The following is a 25,354-nucleotide window of genomic DNA, read 5'->3' on the forward strand; positions in this document are numbered from 1 at the left end:
GGTTTTCTTCTTCAAAATAGAAATCTGTCTGCACTCGAGTCTTGTCTGCATCGTCTCTAAGTGAATATTAATTTGTTACATTTACACCGCTGCAGTGTGATCGCATCAACATACTGTAATTGCAAACCCAGTCACGTGTCGAACACGAACACACCATGCTGTGCTCGTCTTATTTACTCAATCAGTTCAGCCTGGATTTTAGCGTGATGTCGTGCCTTCATTCTGCAGGAGCTTGTTTACGTATTTGCCTGTTTTCTGTTTGTTTCCACTGAACAAATGAACCCGACTAACATCCTCCTTTTAATGCATGAAAACATCCTCAGAATGAGTATGTTTGCCAGCACATGGTCTCTTCAGTCACTAAAAAGGACGCTTCATTATAACACAGATTGATGATTGTTGGTGAACTGATATACAGCTCTCACTCTAAAACCCCAGTCCAGGAAAGGCATGTATGTATACGGTTCTTTTTAAACAGGAGATCTGCGTTCCTCCCTATTTCATTAGAGTCCTAACTGTCAGTTGTTAGGATTGGGATGAGGCCGCTCCCTCTACGTCTTCAATGAAGGCAGAGAGCGCTCTGTATTTGAGCAAACATGCCATGCTTCACAGTCGTGTAGTTGAATAGTTTGCTTCAAGTGTTTTTCCCTGCATAATCAGCCGACATGTGCAGGAAAACATGCACCCGATGACATGAGTATGATGTATTAGTGTTGTAGCTTGTTGAGGATGTGGCGCAATCAGAATCTGAATGAACACAATGGGTGGAAACTGAATAACTTGTCTGCAAGGTGACACAGGTAGAGCTGGATCTGAATGTTGTTCCTGAAAATGAACTAAACAGTGTTGCCTGGAAATGTGTTTTCTCTGTGTTTTTTTGTGAAAATGGTTCGTTAAAGCGGTGTTATGGGAAAAGGTCCATCACTTCACAGCCCTGATGTTTCCTTCATTTATTCATGGCAGTCATTGTTGTTCTGTTACTCAATGCAGTAACAGTATAATGTCAGCAATACAACCTTTGTGTATTTGCAAGTATTCAAGGTTGCCAGGCAATATCAGTAATTCAGCTGGGAGATATTGCATGGAAATAAATACTCTAGGTTTCAGATATCAATGAAGAAATACGTAATGCAATCAAGATTTTCATATCTAATCATCTTGCATTGCATTACATCTCATAAAACATGGTGCTGAATGCTTCATTGAGGCTTAACAAGAGTGGTTAGACAGATACTACCTGAATCTGTCTGATTTCAGGTATTATTCTTTAGATTGGCCTCGTGTTTCTTCCCTGTTTTATATTCTTTATTAGTTTTATGTGATCTTTGTCTTTTTATTTTGTAGAAATAGTCTCCCAGTGTGTTAAATCTAGTTTTACTTCTTGTGTTTTTCCCTCCTTTTTAATTGTCTTCACCTGTGTAGTAGACAGTACCTACTGCCTACTACATTAGTGGGTAGTATGTATGTATGTAGCAGGCCATTTCGAAAAACAGCCTTTGTTTCTTTCCTTCTGTGTCGGATCATTGGGTGCTTCTCAAAGCTCTTAACTTCAGTCTCCTCTCTCCTCGCTCCTCCGCCGAACCGGAAGTAGTTACTGACGCGCCATTTTAAGAGGCGTCCCAAAGCTCTTAACGCTGCTGGAGGAGAGAGCAGAGAGGAGAGAGGAGACTGATTGGAGGAGGGATAATCGAGGAAACACAAGAGCAGACTTCGCGGAAGTGTTTTCTCTGACAGACACGCCCCCTTATCGAATATCACTCACCGATTGGACGCTGCAGCGGCTCGGACTTAACCGAAACTTAACATCAGCTGAGTTTAATAATGAAGAAAAGACGGACCTTAAAATAGTCACTAAGGGTGCCCTGAAACAGACCTTAAAGCGGTCACTAAGGGTGCCCTGAAACAGACCTTAAAACAGTCACTAAGGGTGCCCTGAAACAGACCTTAAAACAGTCACTAAGGGTGCCCTGAAACAGACCTTAAAACAGTCACTAAGGGTGCCCTGAAACAGACCTTAAAACAGTCACTAAGGGTGCCCTGAAACAGACCTTAAAACAGTCACTAAGGGTGCCCTGAAACAGACCTTAAAACAGTCACTAAGGGTGCCCTGAGACAGACCTTGATACAGTCACTCAGGGTGCCCTGAAAAAGACCTTAAACATATATCAGTTTCTAAACAGTCTGTGGGTGCATCTCAAAGCTCTAAACGTCCATCCTCACGTCATTTCCTTGCATCGTTTCCTTGCGTCTTAGTCCCAGGTAGTAGACTCAGTATTTTGTGTTTAAAACTCACATCAAACACTTTTCAATCACAGCTCATCACATACAGACTGTTTAGAAACCGATGTATGTCTATGATCTGTTTCAGGGCACCCTTAGTGACTGTTTTAAGGTCTGTTTCAGGGCACCCTTAGTGACTGTTTTAAGGTCTGTTTCAGGGCACCTTTAGTGACTGTTTTAAGGTCCGTCTTTTCTCTGTTATTAAACTCAGCTGATGTTAAGTTTTGTTAAGACAGAGCCGCTGCAGCGTCCAATTGGTGAGTGATGTTTCCTCGATTATCCCTCCTCTGATCAGTCTCCTCGCTCCTCGCTCCTCTCTCCAGCAGCGTTAAGAGCTTTGGGACGCCACTTAAAATGGTGTGTTAGTAACTACTTCCAGTTCAGCTGAGGTGCGAGGAGCGAGGAGCGAGGAGACTGCAGTTTAGAGCTTTGAGATGCACCCTGTATTTGATGAGCTGAGATTGAAAAGTGTTTGATGTGAGTTTTAAACACAAAATACTGAACGCAAAATCATAAATTCAATATAACAGAGGATGGATTATGTTATATCTGATTGTGGAGGGAAACTCCATAGGATCTCGTTACCGTGGCAACACAGAAATTTCCGTGGTAACCACAGAAAATCTCTACAGCGCAAACTCTGGCTGCACAATGGCTGTGGTGTGAAGCATTGATAATCTGAAAACACAAGATTTTTTTAACAATTGTTGCAAGGTTTACACATTTTGTTGGTGGATGATTCATTGAACAAGAAGTTAAAGTAAAGTTAAAATATTCCAAATAAAGAAGACTCAAAAGTATGGTAATAATACAAATGGTAAATAAAGTTATCATTTCACTTATGTCATCTTTGCATCCTCAATCTGGTTTTACATTACCTGTCACAGCACCACGGTCATGTTGTGAGCTCTGATGTCTCAATAAAGGTCTGAATTATGTAAATATACGTTTTAACTCTTTAGTCCTCAAAGAGCAGTGAAGCATTCACACATCGGTATAAACATTCAACATTCCTGTTCATAGACATTTAGCTCTTTAAACGTACGTCTGTTTTTTAGTCCTGCTGCAGTATCAGACATGAAGACGAATATTACGTCAAAAGAAAATTATCTAAAGAAGAAAAACTCCTCCTGCTTGATCACTAACTTCACACTGACAAACTTTACCAGCAGAGCTCTGAACAGAGACACTTCAGGGTGACGGACGAATATCCACTCGGCTGTATTCCCAGAAAATCAAACCTGTACACGGCCGCTAAAGTTCAGTATAAAGAAACAACCAATCCTGTCGCTGATGATCTCATTATAGATCTTGAAGAAGCATCAGTACAACAGTGACACTGAATCTGTTAATGAGCTCCGCCTCCTCCTGCTTTCAGGATCACACAGCCCATAATGCACTGTGATAATGTGAATTAAAATCAAGTCTGTCCGTGGACAGGATGTCACCTGCTGCTACAAAATGATTTCAGAGAAATTCCACTTCAATCATAAATTCTTCCCCTTTTGAACACAACAATAAAGAAATGATCAGCATTATAAAACACACAGAGTTGATGCTGTAACTGAACTCTGCAACCAGCTGCCTGAGGAAACCAGGTCAGCAGACTCAGTGACCACTTTTAGATCTCTCCTTAAAAACACACTTCTGTTGGAGAGCTTTTCCTGACTTCACTTGACTTTACTGATTGTGGCTGACTGAGATTTTATAGGTTTTATTGATTTCCCCGTTGCACTCACCTTGGTTTGCTTAGTTTCATCCTTGTAAAGCACTTTGTAACGTGAGTTTAGAAAAGCACTCGATAGATAAAGAGTCTTATCATTTGTTTGAGTATTTTTGGTCCAGGTTGTTGAGACCTGTTTTCCACCTGTTTTGGATGTTGCGGTCCCAGTCAGTGCTCACAGTTATGAGTATGCTGCTTGAAGGAATAGTAAGACCCTGGACTGCTTACAGCCCACCTATCACTTACACACACTGTACTGTAGCTGTACTGTAGCTTCCAAAATTACCACACGTATATTTACATAACCTCCTTACAGCGCACTGCCGACACTAAGGTAAAAATAACCGTGCTAAGAACAGTGAAGTAACACGAACATTACATAACACAGTCCTGGTTTATTATAGCACAGGTTTCTGTTACAGGGTTCTATTCTCAGGTGTCGTAGTAAAATACTGAAAGTTCTCTTACCCAAACAAAAACAGGATGTAACAAATAAAGGACTCCCAAACTGTTCACCTGTTTACTTGAGGCAGCCACAGGTTCAGGTTTCATCTCCACCATAAAAACAGACGGCATGAAGGTAAAGACGAAAGACTCACAGGATGAATAATGACAGCAGTAAAAAAACAGGCAGTTAAAAAGTAAATGTATCTCAAGAGAGGCAGGAAGAGGAAGAACTGTCAAACATCAGCGCTCCCTGAAAATCATTTTAATAAAAGCTTTCAAAACACACATCGGCTAAAATCAAAGATATGAAGAAGGCGAAAGCACAGCCACCCAGAGAGTGTTCCTCTCTTCTCCTCTTTCTGTCTTTCTGTCTTCCTTTTTGATTTTCTTTATTGCTGTTTTTAAGACTTTCCTTCTATTTTTATTTCTACTTTTTTAAATTGACCTTTGTAAGGGCTCTCTCTTCCTTCCTCCCTTCCTCCCTTCCTTCCTTGGCTTATTGCCTCCTTACATCCTTTATTCGATTTGATTTTTTATTTCATTTCTCTCTACTTGCATCCTTTCAGTTTATTTTATTTCCAATCTTTATTTCCTTGTCTACATTCTCCTTCCTCCGTTCCCTCAACCTTCCCCTCTGCTTCTCCATTGCTTTCTTTAATCCTGCTTTCCTTCCTTTATTAATTCTTTATCTCCTTCCCAACCGTATCCATCCCCTTCTGCACTCCTTTTATGTTGTTCCTCTTCTTAATCCCCTTTCTTTTCTTCTCTTTATCTTTTCATCTGCTTCTTTTCATCATGTGCTTTCCATTTTTTTGCTCTCTTTTATATTTTCCTGTCTGCTTTTGTATTATTTTGTTCTTTTCCCATCTTTTTTCTTTCTGTGTTTCTTAAATATATTTCTTTCCCACCCCTCTTTTCTCCCTCCTGCATGTGTCCTTCCTCTCCTCCCTGTTTTCCCTCTCTTCACTGTCTGCACACTCCCTGCAGGTTGAGGTTACCTGAGTGTTTTGCGGACCATATCCTCGTCTGTGATGCCGTAGTAGGTCAGGGTCTCGCTCCAGACGGGGTTGAGTGTGTTGTGCAGGGTCTTGGTTCGAAGTTTATTGGCCTGAAAGACAAAGAGAGGAGCCGGTAATTGAACAGGACTGAGTATCATGATTAAATAGGTTCGGCTGCAGAGACTTCATCCCTCAGGTGTATGGCTTTATTGAAGAGCTGCCAGAATTCTATACACATCCATGGAAACCTACAAAGCTCAGTGCTCCGGTGAAAATGAGTCAATGCATTGACGTCCGGCTGCACACAAGCAAACACAAGCTAGACGCTGCTGCAAATCGAACACTGTGAGGGAATGAAAAGTCAACAGTGGTTTGTATTTACATGAAGCGACAGGCTTTGATTAGTTCTGTGCATGCATGAGAGTGAATGATGTTCAATAAACTGGACTTAAAAGTTGGTTACGGTGACTCAGTTCTGGTTCAGGCTTTGCTGAACATTATATTTGATGAAAACATTACTGCAGGCTGAAGGAACAACATACACAGAATTAAATCCTAGGACATTGCTTAGTAATGCATATATTGAAAAGTCAAGTGGAGGAGGAGCATACAGTATATATGTAGGATATGTGAATCTCTTCAGTTGCATGTCGGGGTCTGATTCTGTTTCACGTAACCCCCCCTCTTACATGAAACAAATACTTTAAATCAACAAGAGCTACACATCAGATTAATTTTGTTGTCCTGTGGTTTATATCTTCCCAAAGTGTGTGGCTTGATTATCTAAAACTGCATCAATAAATACAAAAGTAGACATCAAAGTGAAACAGATTTTTCCCTGACACACTTTGCATTTTAGCGAGGTGATAAAAATAAAAACTGTGAGACGTGTCAGAGCTTCACGACTGTAACACTGCAGTGGGGAAACCCTCTGAGCAGAACAGTAAACATGACAGGACGAGGATGAGGACTATGAGTCATGGGTGAGGACATGTGAATTGAATCAATTAGTTGTGTGATTATTTGCAGGTCTGATGGCAGGGTTCCTCATAATACGCCTCTCACTGATTGCTTCTGCCTCAATCAGTGATGATTCCCACGGAAAGGCTGTTTACACCCACGCAGCCTCTCTCTCATACACAGGTTAGGCATTTTGTTGACTTAGGAGTCGGAAGTGCAGGATTTATTATCCTAATATTTACTGTTAAAATGGAACAGAAGATCTTTGTTGCATGTCTGTCCCTCTGTTTCCATGTCCTCCCTCTTACTCTTGTAATTTTTTAACTTCGGATGAAAATAAAGGCAAATTTCCTCTGCCAGACAGCCCTTCACCCTCATGTCACTCCCCTCTCTCTCCCAGTTTTCCGCTCTATCCAGCATCCTACACTGTAAAAATTAAAACTTAAAATTGTTGGCCTGAAAATGTTTTTTTGTTAAGTAAATAAAAAATGTTCCATTTTGTTGCAAACTACATCAAAGTAGTTATCTCAACTACCTGTATTAAGTTTGTTTGTAAAGTTGGTCTCATTTCATAAGTTAGGTTGGCAAAACTTGAAATTATGGGTTTGAGGCTCGGCTAAATGACTTGAGTCTGCTTCAGGCAAATAACGGGGTCTCCAACTCAAATCTACAGGGGTCTTCCATACTTTCAATTCCCCACATGTGGGGCCATCTCTCCTGTCCTGTGTGGAGCTTATCGCCCTAAAGGTGAGTATTCTGTTTGAGTATTGTATTGAAACTCTTTACAGTTGGTCAGTTGATGGTGAGTTGATTACCGGTTAATGTCACTTTATTTGTTTAGTTAGTTAGTTAGTTTAATAAGGCGTGGTCATTTCCAATAGTTAGCCGCCTTGAACATTAGCTAGCTACCTTGCAGGTGTGAAAACGGTGCAGTAACATGCAGTAACAAAGGTACATTTTATGAACAAAAAATAATACAGTGGCACAACTTTCTTGGTATGCAGAACTGAAAACTTTAAGTGACACCACATATGAATAAGTTATCTCAACAAACACTATTCAGCCTCAATTCTCAAAGAAATAGTGCAGACAGCTGCCTTGAAATTTTGAGTTTTCACAGCTTTTTCTTTTTAACAATGATTCCTCTCTGAATAAGGCATAAAAAATCTCAAACATATCACTTAAAGAAAACAATAACTTATGAATACATAAATAATGAATTAAATGCATAAAGAAATACATAAATAAATAAAAACAGCAATATGTGATTCAAATTAATCTAATGTAAATCACCTCTCCTCAGTCTTTTAACAGTTTATCACAACCAAGAGTAAAATGATGTACAATTCTTCTCCAGGTCTAAGAGGACAGCTCAAGATGACTGTCAGATTTTTACTTTGAACATGAGCTGATTGAACGAGTCCCAACACATAAATACTGTGATTTTCTCCTAAAAGAAAATCTGTTTCTTCATCAACGTATTGAGAACCTTACAGAAAAACCGAGGGTGTTATTCTTCTATCAAAAACAAATGCTTTTTTCTTTTGTTGCTTAGAAAAAACTCCTCAGCCTCAAACATTCTACCTCAGCCTCTCTTAACTCATTGCACCATGGTGGATTGCAATCAGTCTCTGGTCCAGGGTTTTTGCACAGATCCCTGTGTCTTATATGAGAAAGTAGGTCTGTCTTTATTGCCTTACAGAAGAATGGAGCAGCTTTCTTACTAAGACCAGACCACATGAACAATCTCCCTCTTTATGTCAGTCTCATGGACACATTCTGTATCATTCCCAGTCTCGCTCTGTCTTTGGTAAAAGTGCTTTTAATGTTTTCACTCCCTCATCCTGGTCTGAGCTACAAGGTCACCTAAAACTGGATTCTCTTATTTGCCTAGATGATTTTAAAAGTAGGATTAAGGCTGATAATGCATTGATTGATGTAAAGTTACTTGTTCGTGTCTGTTGTTTGTCTTATTTTTTGTGTAAAAGATTTTGAAGTGCTCTCTTGGGCCAGGACACAATGGCTATGGTTATTGTAATATCACTTAGAGCTTGTAGGTGGCATTTACAATGATTTCATGTTTGTAAATTTACTCATCATTCAAAGGCATTTTACTACCCAGCTGTGCTAAGTTATTGATTCTGATTGGTCAAACTCTGTAATAACAGTGATCAGTTCTCAACAGAAAAAGAAATGCCAGGTACAACCTGATCACGCGTGATATCAAACCAATCTACGTAAAAGAGCAGGGCACATTTCCTTTCTGCCTGTTGACACTGTGGTAAATAATGACAGTTAGCGGGCACAGATCTGAGACCAGCCTGAGGAGCTACTGGACCCCAAATATCTCTGACAGGGCAAGGTGGAGCAACATCCTGTCTTGCAATCCAGAGCTGTAGAGAGCATCTCTAAGCTGCTGATCTCTACAAAGACACTTAAACCAGAAGAGGTAACAGCAATAATGTTCAAAGTTGAGACATTTGCCTCATTAAAGTTTAAAGGTGAGCCGAAGTCAAATCTCTGAGAAGGAGAGCTGAGTGAGGACAGTAGTGTCTACATAAGGGCGTCTGTTGGCCTTGTAGTTTAAGCAAGCAGCCCATATACCAACCAAGCGGCAACCTCCAGTCTCAAAATATGAAGCCCATGTGGAAGTGTTATAAACTGCAATTCATCAAGCGTCCACTTGAAGCTGGTTGCAGAAACACAGGAAACCACATACACACCCATTCAAAGAGAAGCTCTTTGCAGCATTAATAAACATGTTTACAGCCTGGTACAAAAACGGCTTGGGTCTACGTAGCTTATTTCTCTTTCGGCACACACTGTACGGGGAGTGAATTTTTTTCTAACGCGACTGTTCAGCAGATATTAAGATTTCAAGTTTTTGCCCAAATAAGGACATGACTGAGTTGACTGACAGGCGGGAACACATACAGTTGTGCTCATAAGTTTACATACCATGGCAGAGTTGATCATTTCCTGGGTAGTTTCTGTTGTCATTATGATACAAAAAGAGTAAAAACTGTTGTTTGACAATAAAAGGCTTCACCCAACCACTAACCATTAGTGAAAAAAAAAGGTTTTTCTCTTATCATTCATATTCTCTGAAAAATGGCCAAAAAAAATGTAAAATTATGAGCAAATTTTTTTCTGTAGGCTAGGAGGCTTGAACCCCGCCACTTTACGTCACACTCTTTTGGATGAGTTCAGCATTTCCAATATGGCTGCCGCTGACAATTGGTTTCAAAACAGCACTCAGGAATAGATGGGTGATGTCATGGATACTCCAATGTCCATTATTTATACAGTCTATTTCAACCTGCAGAGACTATAGCTCTCACTGCAGCGGTCACTGGTTCGACTTCTGGCCACGGCTCTTAGTGGCATGTGTCTCTTTAGATGCCTATCTAATAGGGGGCAAAAAATGCCCAAAAGTATGACTTTTTAAAAAATAAATGAATAAATCAATGATTTCCAAACTCAGGGGAGCAAGTGGGGGTCAGGACAGGGCTAGATAAAAAATAAGCACACACATGTTGGAAACAGACAGAAATATTCCTGAAGAAGTCCTGTTCACCTCCTCTTATGTCACCTTCAATGGAAATATTTAGATGAATGTGAATTTACAAGTATTGTAACAATTATACTCAATTACATTTTATTCATAAAGCACCTTTCACACGAACATGCAGCTCCAAGTGCTCCACAAAGGAACAAACAGCTCCAGAATAAGAAAAGAAACTGACAACAAAAGGTAGAATATTTGAAAGACTTCAAAATGACAATAAAAAGAAACAAATCTCTGAAAAGAATTTTAAAAAATCACACAAATGGTAAATGAGACACTAATAATGTCTTAAGTCTGCTTTACAAAAACAGAGAGTTGTTTGTTTTGATATCCTGAGACAGTGAGTTAAGACATGTGGGGGACCAACCGGCTCTCCTGCTGCTGCTTTTGTAGGAAACACAGAAAGTTTATCAATAAAGAACAAAACTGACACCAAACAAGCAGGTATTTTTTAAATTTTATTTGTTTTGCATTGTCTACTTTGCTACTGTGCCACTTGAATTTCCCCATTGTGGGATGAGTAAAGGACTATCTTATCTTATCTTATCATATCATAGTCATCATGTAATATTGTTCCTATTGTTCAGCTTCTTTATAGTCTAAAGCTGTGTTACCTTTAATCGTGAGAGACAAGGTGTTCCAGCTATTCTGAGGATGCTACAGTCACTTTGATTTACTGAGTGGATTGTTGGCAGGGTCTCAGAGAACAGGAGGAGTGATGGGTTGAATCAGGATGTTGTCAGATGACAGTCAGACGTGGGCTGGGATGTCGATAAGTTGACCAAGGTTCATGACTCAACATGTGTTTACACAAAGAGTTACGCTAACTTGAGTGGCTCACATCCTTGAAGTGATATAATGAAAGGCGTGTGGTTTAAATGGGTTGATGAATGCAGTGAATCAAATCTAAAAACAATGGGCCTGCAGTGCACTGTGAGCTTTCTCTGCTACATCAGTGATCAGCGTGCATCAAAGGGGAAATAATTCAGCTCCAGCACCTGCTCACAGACGGAGGGCTGCGCTACAAATGAGCAGCCTGTGTCACAAGTCATTTCAGCTGCCAGGGCTAAAAAGGTTTCCTCTCAAGCCAATTATTTAAGCCTTTTTGCATGGAGCTCTGGGTTTCTGCTCACATTCAATTTAGTTTTAAAAGCCCCTCAGTCAAGAGAGGTGGGAGAGGGAGTGTGGCTGAAACTCTTGACTCGTTTTGGAGGGACAATCTTTGGTCTGCAGGTGCACATACTGAAGAGTCAGGCAGCTCAGTAACTGAAGCCTCATCACAACAGGTGGCTTTTCAAATTGCTTCACTCCATCAGCTACAAGTTTCTCTTTTTGACACCTCTGAGCACTGCCTTCAGTAAAGCATGCAAACATAGTGCCAATATGTTTGAGAGTTAACAGAAGTAATCTAAATATTCAAGTTTCTTATGCATGTTTTAGTAATCATGTTCAAAAGCACTCTTGCTCCACTTCATGTATGGAATGAGTTTATTCAAGTTATCAGATCTAAAAACTTAGAATGGGAACAGGGGCCTGTCCAGAGGGATGTCCAGGGGTGCCCCCCCTCGTAAGTGCGATCCACAAACCTTAAACTATGATTTTAAATTTACCTCGTCATAGGCGGGACATGTTAAAATGGACTTTTTGATGCTTTGCAGCAAGGAAATGTAATACTTGCACATCTGTCTTGTTTGACATATGCTGGGGGGCAGCATGCTTTTTATGTTCCTCCTTCTGGTTACCCAGTTTAATCCTCAGTGAGGATAAATTGGATCCAAACTTCTCAAAACTGCTTTTAAAAAAATCATACAGGGACATTTGAACTGTAATGTACAGGTTTTTTTTTTCAGAAACACAGCTGTTTATTGAAAAAAAAAAAAAGAGAAAGAGAACTAGACTGTTCTGCTTGGACTTGGTATGTGAACAATTGCTTTTCAAGCCTAGATGTTATCATTTAAATTATTTTATAGACAAATTATAGTCTGACATCCAACAGTAATTATGTGACAATTACAGTTAGGTGACTAAATTAAGTGATTAAAATACCTATAGGCCAAGGTTATTATAGTTAACGAAAACTAACGAAATAACGAAAACGAGAGGTGAAAAAACATTTTCGTTTACTGAAATAAAAATAAAAACGAGGCTTCACCAAAAAATGAAAACTAACTGAAACTGTATTGTGAGTTTACAAAACTAACTAAAATAAACTAAAATGATAGAGAACATGTCTTTAGTTTTCGTCTTCAACTCATTTTTGAGTGGATATGTAATAAAAGATCGAGACTGATCGAGTGGACGTCTCTGCTCGCTGCTCTGCATCTGCGCGGGAGCGCGCCAAACGGAGCCTGCAGCTGACGGGCGCGCACACTCACCACGAGGCAGAACTGCAGGAGTATTAGAGACGAACTCTCTCGCACCGACTACCTGCCCTGTTTATAACCGTTCATGTGTGAATGCCTAACAAGTAAGTATAATGAGACGGAGAACTGACTTTTCCTGTCCATAGACATTCACGTGTGTTAAAACTCCCGAGAGAGCAAATAGACGCCATGAGGGCATGCGTCATCTCATATTATTAATCACCCATATGATCCTGTTCTGTTCATTTATCATTATAAGTGTTAATAGTTAATTAGTGGCAGTGGTATTAGAGTGATATGATTATTAGTATACTTGTAGTGGTAGCATATGAATAATTATCTCTGTATCAATGATTATTGTTTATTGCTGATTTTATTGTTAAGGATGTATCAGTGAATCACCATATTATTTAACACTATAGAGGGTCAGTAATGCTAGCCTAAGTGTCCATATTGTGACCATCGCCCTTATGTTTGTGTATTTATTTGATGTGTTTCTGACCACACTCATACCTATTCCTCTGTAGCCTCATTGGGTCTGCTGTACTGTTGTGCTGTACAAGGAGAATATTCACTAAACGGTTAAAGCTCCCCCCTGTCTCCTGTCCAGTGTGTTCTGACCGACACCCCAGGGAGAGTACTATCCTACAGAGTATCTACCAGTATTCCTTATTTTTTAGGATATGAATTTTTTGTTTTTTTTCTGCCAGTTTCACTTCAGTTGGCTCATTCGCACAAGCAGGCACACGTCTACACTTTGCCTGCAGAGCGTTAATGGCAGCGAAAGTCAGGAGAAAGCGGCAGAGCCCCATTTGGGATTACTTTGAATATGACTGTCTCTGATAGGAGTAAGTGCCTTGCAATGGAAGGTGATAAAATATGTGGACCATTTCTCAAAGGGGGAAAATCCCACTAATCTTAAAGTCCATTTGAAAAGCTCACACAAGACGGCTAACCTAGCATACCTTGTCAAGGCAAGAGAGAGCACCCAGCCCCCTTACCCTGAAACAGAAGCTAACCCCCGGCCAGGCACACAGGCAAAAAAGACTAAAACTAATACTGAAACTAATAAAAACTAAACTAAAACTAAGCATTTTCAAAAAATAGAAACTAAACTAAACTAGCAAACCCGCTTCAAAAACTAATTAAAACTAAACTGAAATTGAAAACAAAAAGTCAAAACGAAATAAAAATAAAAACTAATGAAAAATGCAAAACTATAATAACCTTGCTATAGGCTCAACATTACTGTTTTACAGATAGTTGTTTTTAGGAAAAAGATAAAGAGAAGAATTTAGTACACCATTTTAGATTTTTTTTAATTTCTTTATTTTGTTTTACAAATCAGACTTCATATTTCGTTAGAAGAGGAATCACTGTCAAAATGCATGTATTGGTAGTGTTCCTATAAATGTTGCCTTCCTGTGGCTTGAAAGTTACAAAAAAGTATACACGTAAATATTATGTGTGTGTAATACTATAATGTTAGAAGTCAAATTAGATGTGATATGTAGAGAACGGTAAATACATTCTATTGATCCTACGTTTTTTGCCACCCTATATGTGTCAGTTCCCTGTTTGACCCTCCAGGACAACAAAGTCTGTTTACGCCCCTGGGTGGAAATATACTCCTTACAAACTCTCCATTCATCTACGAGGAGAAAAAAGTGTAAAACACAAACTTCTTGTTAGGAATATCATTTTTAGCCATTCTGGCAGCACAGATTCACGGGTGGTTATTTCAGTCTGTCGTTTAGTTGGTTCACCACCTTTGTTCTCACTGGATTGTCTCCATAACCACTTCACAGATATCCATGAAACTTGTAGGGGAATCAAACAGGATTGAGTCCAACTAACATTTGTGACACCTTGCATTGTCATTTCCCACTATCATTAAAAACAAATACTTTGATTTATGACTAAATATATGACGGTAACCTCTACTGTACTCTTTATAGTGAAGTACCAAATTCATTTTACAGACAGGACTCAGTCTGATCTCATCTTAATCCACCATGGGCAGAGCACTTTGCAGCATTTAGCAAGTTACAGTGGCAAGGACAAACTTCCTTTAACAGGCAGAAACCTCCAGCAGGACCAGACTCATGTTAGACACACATCTGCTGAGACCGTGTTGGAGAGAGGGATAGAGGGAGATGAAGAGAGAGAGATGATAGCGGTGAGACAGAGTTTAGATTATTCCCTCTCTTTCTCAGCATGCTTGAATCTGTTTCATATGTGACCCAATACTCCTGCTGCTACCCCACACAAGCTTTAAAGCTCTTGAAGACTACAACAAAATCATTCGCCAAAGGACAGCGTTCAAAGATAACTTAAGAGACGTTCCTATAGAGTCATATTTTGTAGCATTGGGTCACAAACCAAGGGACAGTCTGACAGCTGGAGGAGGGGAAAGTGTCTCTTGTTAAGGAGAAGCACATTTTACAAACTGAAGTATAAAGTCAGACAAAAAGTAAGGCAATAAATACCCTTATCATGTACCAAGTTTGCTACACTGCCAGTATTCTCTGCTTATGAGCATTTTGTCAGAAAGTGGAGCTATTACTTTCATAAATCATCATCAGCTTTGGACAGTTAAATCTGGAAAAAGTGCGAGCCATTTGATTGTGTTTGATTGTGGTCTCTGGGGAGAAGAAACTGTGATCTGTCTCTGCAGCCGAGCGTGAAACTTCACTTCTGATTAGAGTGCAGGCAGAACTTATGACCTCTTTAGTGGCTCCTAATGAGACTCTTAGACCGAGCCTAATGATTATTTGGAGAGCGAGCTGAGAGAATTTCTTAAAGGGGAAAGGTGACGGCATCTTGTTTTACTGGCAGGAATATGTAAAGGCCACTGTGAGGTCTGCTACTGAGACAGAAAACAAATCCCTCAAAACCACAAAGCCTCTTTAAGAGTTTCACTTCGCTTAACTCCTGACACTTCTCACAAATGTTGTTTTGCTGCTCTAGAAGCTCGGGTGATGATATCAGAAGAGTTAGCAACCAATGGAAAAAATAAGTCATATGAATAAATTCACACAATGGCCATTTTCCTCTGACAATAAGCTCAGGGCAGGAAACTTAAAGGCTGTTACAGAGGACATTCCATCCATCCATCCATCCATCCATCCATCCATCCATCCATCCATCCATCCATCCATCCATCCATCCATCCATCCATCCATCCATCCATCCATCCATCCCCCCATCCTTCCTTCCCTCCCTCCATCCATCCATCTATCCATCCACCCCCCCCCCATCCTTCCACCCATCCACCCATCCACCCATCCCTTCTCCTCCATTACCCAGGGTTGGATTGCAGCAACAGCAGACCAAGCATGTCAACCCAGACATCTCTCCCAGCAAACTTTTCCAGCTCCTCCAGGGGGATCCAAAGATGCTCCCCATCTAGATGGTGTCTAACCCCTCGATCACATTCTGGGTCTCTGACAAGAACTAGTCATTGTGATTCAAGATGTTGACATTATAACCCCCCGGGAGATTCCCTGTGTTTATTTGACTTTCTACACATCGAGAGTGTGATTTCAGAGGAAAATGTTAATATGATTGATGAAAACTTTTTACATAAACTTCAAAAAGTTTTTAAAATAAATAATGCAACAGCAATTCTACCGTACTTGACAAATCTTGATCTCAAAAACGTTCAAGGCTTTAACTTCCCACGAGTGTTGTGTTCCCTCCAGGATAATTTAAAGTTCAATTAGATCAGCTGAGAGACTGCTCCTGAACCTATTAACAGAAGATGTACAGTAACACTTTATCAGCACGGAGGGGACAGAGAGATGGTGGCAGCAGCAGATGGCTCGGGGAGAAAAGCCAAACTCAATGGTGTGGAAAACAAAAGTCTGCCTCTCCAGCCTCTTTCAGCCTTTGAAGAACTAAGTGATGAATGATTAAATTAACACCTATCGATAATGAGAGGAGCTGCCAGGTAATGATTGGATATTGCTGCCAAGTCCAAGTCCAGAACAAAGCAGCTAGATTTAGTTAGCTTTCAATACAAATAGGAGAATGGGCCAAGAGTTGGAAGACAGCTCCAATTTGAAGCCTGTTCTTTGTTTTAAGTGATGTTTTGAGTCAGTGGGTGCTGCAGTAGATATACTTTGCTGTATGATGCATGGGATGAGCTGCAATGGATTGAGCTGAAGTAATTTCTTATGAAGAACAGAGTCAAACGGGTTGCACCAGATGAGATAGTTCCCACCAGGTGCAGATGGTACGTTTGGAGCAGTGGGATACTTCCTGGTGGCCTGAGGGTCTGACCTGCAGTGAGCAGTCAGTGTGAACAGCAAGGATGAGTGTGTACGCCCCTCTGAATGCACGCATCATCATGTGCTAGCGTGACTCTTGCAGTTGGTTTATTTTGCTGAGCCAGCTGCCATAGCTTCCTGACTGCAAAATATGACATCATAGCATCCCACGTTTCACACATGGCAACATCCTACTCTCTGCTTTTCAGCTGACATAAGGAGCGTTAACACCAGGTGAAATGGAAGGCATGAAAAGGAAAGGTGGAGCAGAGAGAGAGGCCCTTACTGCAGATGCAGAGTAATGCAAAAAAATAAGTGACATGTTGATCTGTAAAAGACCAGTTCAGCCTACACATACTAAGCATCGCTAGCTAAGTAGCGTGCTAGTAGCAGTGACAAAATGTAGCGTAGGCTACACTGTGAGCTTGTCTCTCTGTGGATAATCTAGTCATAGCAATAATGAGTGCAACAGAGCTATCATATAACAATGAATGGAGCGTGTTTGAGCCAGTCAAAAATAGCAAAATCTAATGGAAGTGCCTACACACTGAAGAACGAGGAAGCCTCCACAGTAAGGGGTTCATTTGGACCGTGCGGTTGGAGGTGGAGTCAAACTCCCGGCCTTACTCCCAATGTAGGAATAAGTTATAACCATAAACTGTAAACAAAATAGGCAGTGTCGCTCCGCCTATTCTCATTGAACAGTTTTGAAGCAAAAATATCCCATCCCAGAGCGCTGCCATCTTGTGCAGCCAGAGCCTGCGCAGTAGATAATTTCTGTGTTGCCACGGAAACGAGATCCGCCCCACAGCGTAGGGTCACAAGATACTGTGGCGTTTCCCTCTACAGCCGCTGTCAATCAAAGCAAACCCGGAAGTAAAACCCTGTTTTTTAAACTCTAATAACTAACGAAAAAGAAACTTTCCAGAACAAAGAGGTCTTGAACGCAAAACAGTCAAATAATAACAACATATCACCACAGCATACGGATGTGAGAAACATTCATACGATGTGTATTTATTTTTTAAAGTTTGACTGTAGCCCCATTCAAATGAATGGGGGAGACAGAGTTTTTGACCTATACTGCAGCCAGCCACCAGGGGAAAGAGTTTTTGTGGAAGCTTCACCTCCAGCCGAGCGAGCTGCACCCCTGATTACAACTTAAACCTTCACCTAGCTCTAAGAGAGGGGAAGTCCTCCTCATAACACTGCTTGTCATGGTGCATTGTTTTAAAAGATGGGATAACTCACAGGATGAGGAGGAACAGGGGTTTCACTGTCTGTTGCATCGACAACATGCTCTCCATGGTGGATAACATCCTTTAGACTTTTGTACTGAAGTTTTTTTCAGCCTGCTCAGGGATAATTTGACATGAAAGTCAGTGCTGTAACAAACTGATTGGCCAAAGAAATTAAGAGTATCATATCTGTGACAATGTTTTGGTTAGTGTGGACACTACGCAGTTTGTAGTTTTGTACGGTTTAGTGTGGGCTTACCCCAAAGTAAGACAGAGCTCATACAGAGCTGGTGCAACAGAGCACTGGTCTTTCATACACACATACGTATCTGAAAAGGCTAACTTACAGTATCTGACTAATCTGCTTGATATGCAATTTCATAAAGTAGTCACGGCCTGCTCAGTGCAAACAGCCTCTAATTATGCCATCAGCACCTGATCTAAGGTTAGAAAGTACTCTTTGCATGTGCCTTGAGCTGTTGCAGCAAAGTAATGATTGTGGTTTCAGTGTGAAGCTACATGTGAGAGTGTGGAAAGGTCTCAGGCTTCTCAGGTGATGAGTCACAACAAGATCAGTTTCCTCTTCACCTGCACCTGTTCTGTTGGTGTGCCGCTCAACCCTTCAAAGTAACTATCCAAGCATCCGAGAAACCATGCCTTCATTTCAAAGCAGGAAACCAAACAAACACCTCTGTTACTAATGTCACCAAGTTACACGATCATTTTAAAGTTTTGTGCCATTGTTTGGTGGCTCTATGTCGCACAGTAATGTCCCTTAAAGTGAGTTTTAACAAAAGTATTAACCAGCTGACCTGCAGTCCTGTGATTCTCTGGTACTTAATGCTTTAAAGCCATTTAAAAATCAAAGACATGTATCAACCAAGCGGCAACCTCTAATCTATAAATATGAGTCCAATGCGGAAGTGTTATAAACTGCAGTTCATTGAGGATCCGCTTGAGGCTGGCTTCAGAGGTGCCGGAAACCACATACACACCCATTCAAAAAAGACGATCTTTACAACAGAAATAAACATGTTTACAGCCTGGTACAAAAAACAAGTGTAGTCTGGTTAGCTCATTTCTCGATCAGCACACACTGTACAGGGGGTGAATATTTTCATAATGCATTATTTCAAAAGATATTTAGATTACGAGTCTTCTAATGAGAGGCACAGCTGACTTGGCTGACAGGCAGGAACACTGTAGCTGTTAGCTAGGAAGCTCAAAGCCCGCCTCTTTACATGACAATCGCAGAAATATGGCTCCCACCAACGGTTGGCCTCAAAACAGCGCTTCAGAAACAGATTGGTGACATCACAGATACTACGTCCATTATTTATACAGTCTTTGGTATCAACCTCCAGGTATCAACATGATTAAAACGTAGCATGCAGGTTTAAGTGTTGTGTCATCAGTTATGTTTGTGTAGTGTGTGGCAAATCAGGGGAAACTACCCCCCCCCTTTCAACACAGAGGGCAGTTCCCCAAGTTCAGACTGGGGAAGGGGATAGAGGGAATCTATCTCCCAGTGCAGGTGCTGCAGCCAATGGGCACATGGAGCTGGACTCACCTGCAGCCCATTAAGTAATCGGAGCAGAGGTTACTGAAGGAGCTCCTCCACATCCTGGGAAGGGAACTCTCAGCAGGAGCTCATGGAGCAGGGTCACACCGTGGTTTGTCTAACAACCAGAAGCAACTGGAAATCAGACCTGCTCAATTAGCCAAAGGCTCAGAGCTCTCTGTGCTTTATCCACAGGACTGTGGTAAAACCTCTCTCTGAATATGGACCTATGCTGAAGACCCTGAACAGGAAGAATCCTTGGTTGAAGTTTGGCCCACCCCCTTCTCCCCTCACAGTTATAAAAAAATCTCTTCAATTTTGCTGACAACCTGTCTTGGGCTTTCTATTTATTTATTGTGAGATTTTCATGTTATTCCCCCTGAGTTGCCACAAGTGACATTAAAACTTAAACGGACAAAGAACAATCAGAAATGATTTCTGTTTCGTTTGTGTCAGCTTGAGTCACTTCCTTTGTACAGTCAATGTCCAGGATGGAGGGGCAAGAAATACAACAATAACAATGATAGCCTGCAACCATGTTTTCACAACAACCCTGTGTTACATGATGACAGAGGAAGACTGCAGGTTTTTGCACATCTACACAGGCTTAATCTCTCAGCTCAAAAGGCTGGAGCTTTTTTTAATTTTTTAAATCTTTATTGTGCAAGAAATGTGCTTTACAAGCACCATCAGAAATGATGGATTCAAGAAGTTTATCAGAAAACTAAATCCAGATACAATCTAACAAACTGTCTGGTTACTTCAGCTTTCACTCAGGACCAAAAATCTGCATTTAAATTTAAATGAAATCATGATTTGATATTTATCATGATAATCATCGATATCGACTGATATGAAATATCTTATCATGATAACATAATTTTCAATATCGCTCAGCCCTAGTATGATGGTTACTGAATATCTTCCGATGCATTCCAAATATGAGAAGCAGAAAGTGGAAAGATTGATAAGATTGTAAAGAGTGAAGAATTCTTTTTCTTTTTTTCTCTTTTTTCTTCCCCTATTTATTGGTGCTCAACATTAATGTCTTATTGCTATTGGTAATACAAGCTTGGTATATGAGCTTTGAGAGAGGGAGAAGGAGAGAAAAGTAGATTGAGAAATTAAGACAGGAAACAGTCAATTAAAACAAAAAAAATTAAAATTAAAAAATTAAATTAAATTAAAAATTAACTATTTATATAAAATCGTATTCATATACATATATGTAGACATAAAATAAAAATAACAACTACATGAATAATAAAATAACTACATAGTGATAATACAGAGATGGAGGGGGGGGGGGGGGGGGGCTGGTGTCTAAATAATGATTGTTTAAGCGAGCTGTCGGTGCAGTGTTGAGGCTGGGGCAAGGAGTAGGTAAAGGCAGGGCAAGAGATAGGGCAGCAGCACAAGGGGTGAGATTTTGTTTTTGTTTTATTTTCTTTCTTTTTTTTATTTAGTTTATTATTTTGCAATTTTTCATACTCGGACGATGGTTTGGTAGTCCCTTTTATTTTTGTTGACAACTTATTTTCCATATTGGATTTTTCTTCTCTGCCTATAGTTTTACCACTTTCTCACTCCTTTGACTGCCCCCAGACCCTAGGGAGGCTGCAAGCCACAAAGAAGAGTCAGTAGCAGAGAAATATCTATTTGCCCATCCCCAGGCTGCTTTCCCTTGACAATCATCCTTTGAAACCCCAGGTTAAAATTATCTACTCAACAATGAGTCTGAGGAGTAACTGTGTGAGGGGGGTGGTTGGGCAAGAGTTAAAGATCATAATTGAACTTAATAAACAAATGTAAAAAAACCAAAAACAATTAATTAATTAAAATATAAATATAAAAAAAGGGAAAAAACTAGAAGAAAGAAAGAAATAATGCGTTATGTGTTAATAATGCATTTAAAATAAACAAATAAAGGTAGAAAGGCATAAAAAAAAGGCTGCAGCTTGGTGTTGAGGCTTAAGATGGCCTGAGTTCAAACCTGACCCATGATCCCTGCATGTCATCCCCCTCTCTCTTAACCTTGTTAACAAGCAAGCTTTGTAAATGCTGACCCATGCTTGAATCATATCACACAGATGTTTTAACGTCGTCTTATCACACACTAATTATATTCAATGATCATACAATAATGAATGACTCATGACAATTAAAAGGTGGGTTATTTCAAAAGCCACCAGGCTGTGTGGGCAACAGCAATTATCTTGGAAGAAATTAGATAACATTTCCATTTAGAAGAAATAAAGGGATGACTCACTCCTAACGCCAACATATGTCATTTACCATCAGAGTATTTTTAGCTTCAAATCACAGCAACTTGTCATCGTGTTGGCTGTATGATATTTTCGACATGTTTTAGAGCTCCTTCCTCGTGTTTGTCTCCACAGAAAGGCGAGTGCACACGTTTCACTGTGGGTGTTTTTTTTATCACTATTCAAACAGTACTCTGTGGTAACATCGCACTAATACTACTGCAACAATCAAATCAGTTCAATTATCCCCAGACAGAAATAAACACACACAGCAATCTGGTCTCTACTTGTTATTAGATCTGTCTCTGGATGTGTTTGTTGGTTGGATGTTCTCACAGACGATGTTTACAGGTGGTGGATTTCTTCAGTCACTCTCTGATTAAAGAGGAGCCGTCCAAATCCAGACCAGCAGCAGGCAGACTGTTGATTTGTGTTAGGAGTCTTTTCCGTGTGTTGTGTGACAATTATTACGCTACTGTTTCATTACAGTTATCTGGCCCTGGGATTTCTCTTCCTCTCTCTCTGTGTACAGCTTAATTACACATTGTCATGCTAACAATCACTACTCTATCTGTGCAGTCTCATTAATTAGTACGTTCTCAAGAAAACAAGTTGTGTGAAAATAAAGCACCAGGACTGTCTGCACATACCAAGCAGTAACTCATTTATTTCAGTCAGATATGAGGAAGAGATTGAGGCTGTTATTAACGCTGTGTTTTGTGCGCTGGACAATAAAAGTCCAACACTTTGTCTGGCTGAGCAGACAGTGGACAAAGTGGCCTCCCTGACAATAAAAGGAAGCATATGCACAGTAGACATGACGGCTATTTCCATCTGTCTGCAGAGATCCTGCAGACTCATTTAGATGTTCTGAGTGTTTAGTTCAGAGCTCAGACATCCAGCCTGGTTTTCTTATGCAGGGAATGTGATAATATGCAACCCAGACTGATGCACACAAAGTTAAGATGTGTTGATCAAAAAATAATGTGATAAAGCTTCCTGACATAACAAAGACACTCTGATACACAATGTTCAAAGTTGTTAATTATTTTTGTTTTTTGCAAAACTGATACAAGATTTTCTTAAACAGCCTCCCAACTTTCTTTGGACATCATGGTTGTCATATAATGTAACTCTTTTGCTGTTTTTGTTTTCTTATTTGAACATAAAGGTTCCTTTCACTCAGAAGGCTTATTGATTTTAAACATTATCTGCCAGGTTTGTTTAAATCTAAAAGTAATACATCCAACAGGAGAGGAGCACCCAGGTCTCCCCATTGTTCCAGCACCTTAAAGGTCCAAAACAATCCTATTTATCTGACAACCTGTTGACGCCAAAACTAAAACTGAAATCTCTGGGATGAGCATGAAAAATATGTACTGATTACATTGTATTGACCAGCTCTTAGTTATGCTGCTATAGACTTGGACTGCCTTGTGAACTGACACTCTGAGATCCTGTCTTCCCCTCTCTTCGCCTGTCACTTGCTTTAACTCTTCCTGTCCCATTAAAGTTACTAACCATACCAACCTACAACTACTTATATCCATCTCACCACTATCATCTCTCTCTCTCTTCATCTCCCTCTATCCCTCTCTCCAACTCAGTCTCAGCAGATGTGTGTCTAACATGAGTCTGGTCCTGCTGCAGGTTTCTGCTTGTTAAAGGAAGTTTGTCCTTACCACTGTAACTTGCTAAATGCTGCAAAGTGCTCTGCTCATGGTGGATTAAGATGAGATCAGACTGAGTCCTGTCTGCAAGATGGGACTGGATCTTATCCGGTCTTGATGTTGGGTCTTTGTTAATAATAGAACATAGAGTACGGTCTAGACCTGCTCTGTTTGGAAAGAGTATGAAGATAACATTTGATGTGATTTGGAGCTATTGGTTGGTTGGTTGGTTGGTTGGTTGGTTGGTTGGTTGGTTGGTTGGTTGGTTGGTTTGTTGGGTGGTTGGCTGGTTGGCTGGTTGATTGATTTGTTAGGATGGGCTTGGGAATGCATTATGCCAATAAGGTTCCTCCATAAGAGAGACTGTTTTTGTGACTGGAGCTTGCACGGGCCAATTCAGCACCATGGACAGAGCCAGCAGCCCCCAAACAAACAAACAACAGAATGAGAGATGTATTTAAGCTTCTTTAAATTAAAGATTTTAACTGTTGGGGTTTTTGAATAATGTGTTTGTACTTTTTAAGATAACAGGCTGTTAGACAACTTAAGGCTTTAGGTCTCTTAGAGAATTTTTCTGACTGCTGGGATTTTGGAATATAGGGAACTTTAAGAAAGTCTTTACTCGGTCGCTCCACTATGGATCACGATTTCCCCTTAGAGATATTTTCTTTTTGTTAGATATTATACTTTAATAAATCATACATCAATAGAAATGATTAGAGAACACAACTTTTCATCCCTCTTTAATTATGTGTCATGCACAGCTACAGAAAACAGTGGCCTGAGGTCAAATGGCAGGAGCCGGCACTTAACAATTTAAAAAGTCCTTATCAAAGGAAGAATTGAGATGAGTTTGAAAAGGTGTCTGATTGAAGGAGATGTGTGAGTCAGGCTGATGGATATTCACACAGCTTTCAAAAAGCTGCTTTTGTTGAATACACCCATTCACTGGATCTGTATTAGATCTCAGGACTCTAATGAAAGGATCAAATCAACTTCAAGGCCTCCAGAGAGTTGCAAGCCAATTAAAGAATTCATTGTCTCATTTAAAACATCCAGTGAGTCACTCTGTTGACATTTAAGACAAGTATCCATCTGTGATTCATTTATCTGCTTTAAATCGATGGTAAGACGGGGAAATAACAGTTAATGTATGAAATGTGGAAATATTGAATGAAACAATAAATCACACCTGTCGTCTCTTTCAGTGTAACCTGCAACACTGAATCAAAGCTTTGCTCACAGCATGGTGAAAGTGAAGCTATATGTTATATTCCCCGTGAAGCCTTGCTCTGACATAACCTCATTGAAAAGCTTAAAAAAAGTTTTCCTGAAAATGCTGTCTTAAGGGAAACTTTATTGACTCAACAAAGCTCATTTAAGCAACATCAGTGTATTCAACCCACCACAGCGATCCCCCTTTTAGAGACCGAAGACTGTCTCTGTTGGTTCCTTGACATTTTTTATATCGCCTAACTTATTTCTTCTTTCCTCACTGTTGCGGTTTGATAACTTGCTCTAAATTCTTGTTATTATGAAATCATGACCTATGGGAAAAGTTCAACAATTTAGGAGCAATGCTTCTGGAGGAAAACCTTGTCAGAAGTTAAAATAACTATCATATTTTGTGTCAAAGAAGGCGCTTTAGCATAGACTGTATAAAAAAAATGGACGTACTATCTGTGCGTTCACCCATCTGTAGCCTTTTCGCTAACAGCTACAGGGTACCCGCCTGTCAATCAGGTCAGCTATGTCTTTAAATTCACCCCTATACAGTGTGTGCCGATAGAGTAATAAGCTATTCAGACGCAAACCCTTTTGTTGAACCAGGCTGTAAACATGTTTATTATTGCTGCAAAGATCGTCTTCTTTGAATGGGTGTGTATGTGGTTTCTGCTGTTCCTGAAGTCAGCTTCAAGTGGACGCTCCATGAACCGAAGGTTTTAGCACTTCTGCAGCTATAGTCAAAACAAGGTTAGCCTAGCTTAGCTAGCATAAAGACTGGAGTTGG

At 40.2% G+C, this 25,354-nt stretch overlaps 1 protein-coding gene across 1 annotated transcript in view; it reads right to left on the reverse strand.

The window, feature by feature from the left end:
- doc2b (double C2-like domains, beta) overlaps positions 1 to 25,354 on the reverse strand; it is a 192,315-nt gene that overhangs the window by 34,250 nt on the left and 132,711 nt on the right. Inside the window, exon 4 of the mRNA XM_034682804.1 lies at positions 5,449 to 5,558. Coding sequence (XP_034538695.1) covers positions 5,449 to 5,558 — 110 coding nt within the window. The remainder of the gene's footprint in view (positions 1 to 5,448; positions 5,559 to 25,354) is intronic.

The sequence above is a fragment of the Notolabrus celidotus genome, chromosome 5, assembly GCF_009762535.1.
Source record: "Notolabrus celidotus isolate fNotCel1 chromosome 5, fNotCel1.pri, whole genome shotgun sequence".
Taxonomy (NCBI): Eukaryota; Metazoa; Chordata; class Actinopteri; order Labriformes; family Labridae; genus Notolabrus; species Notolabrus celidotus.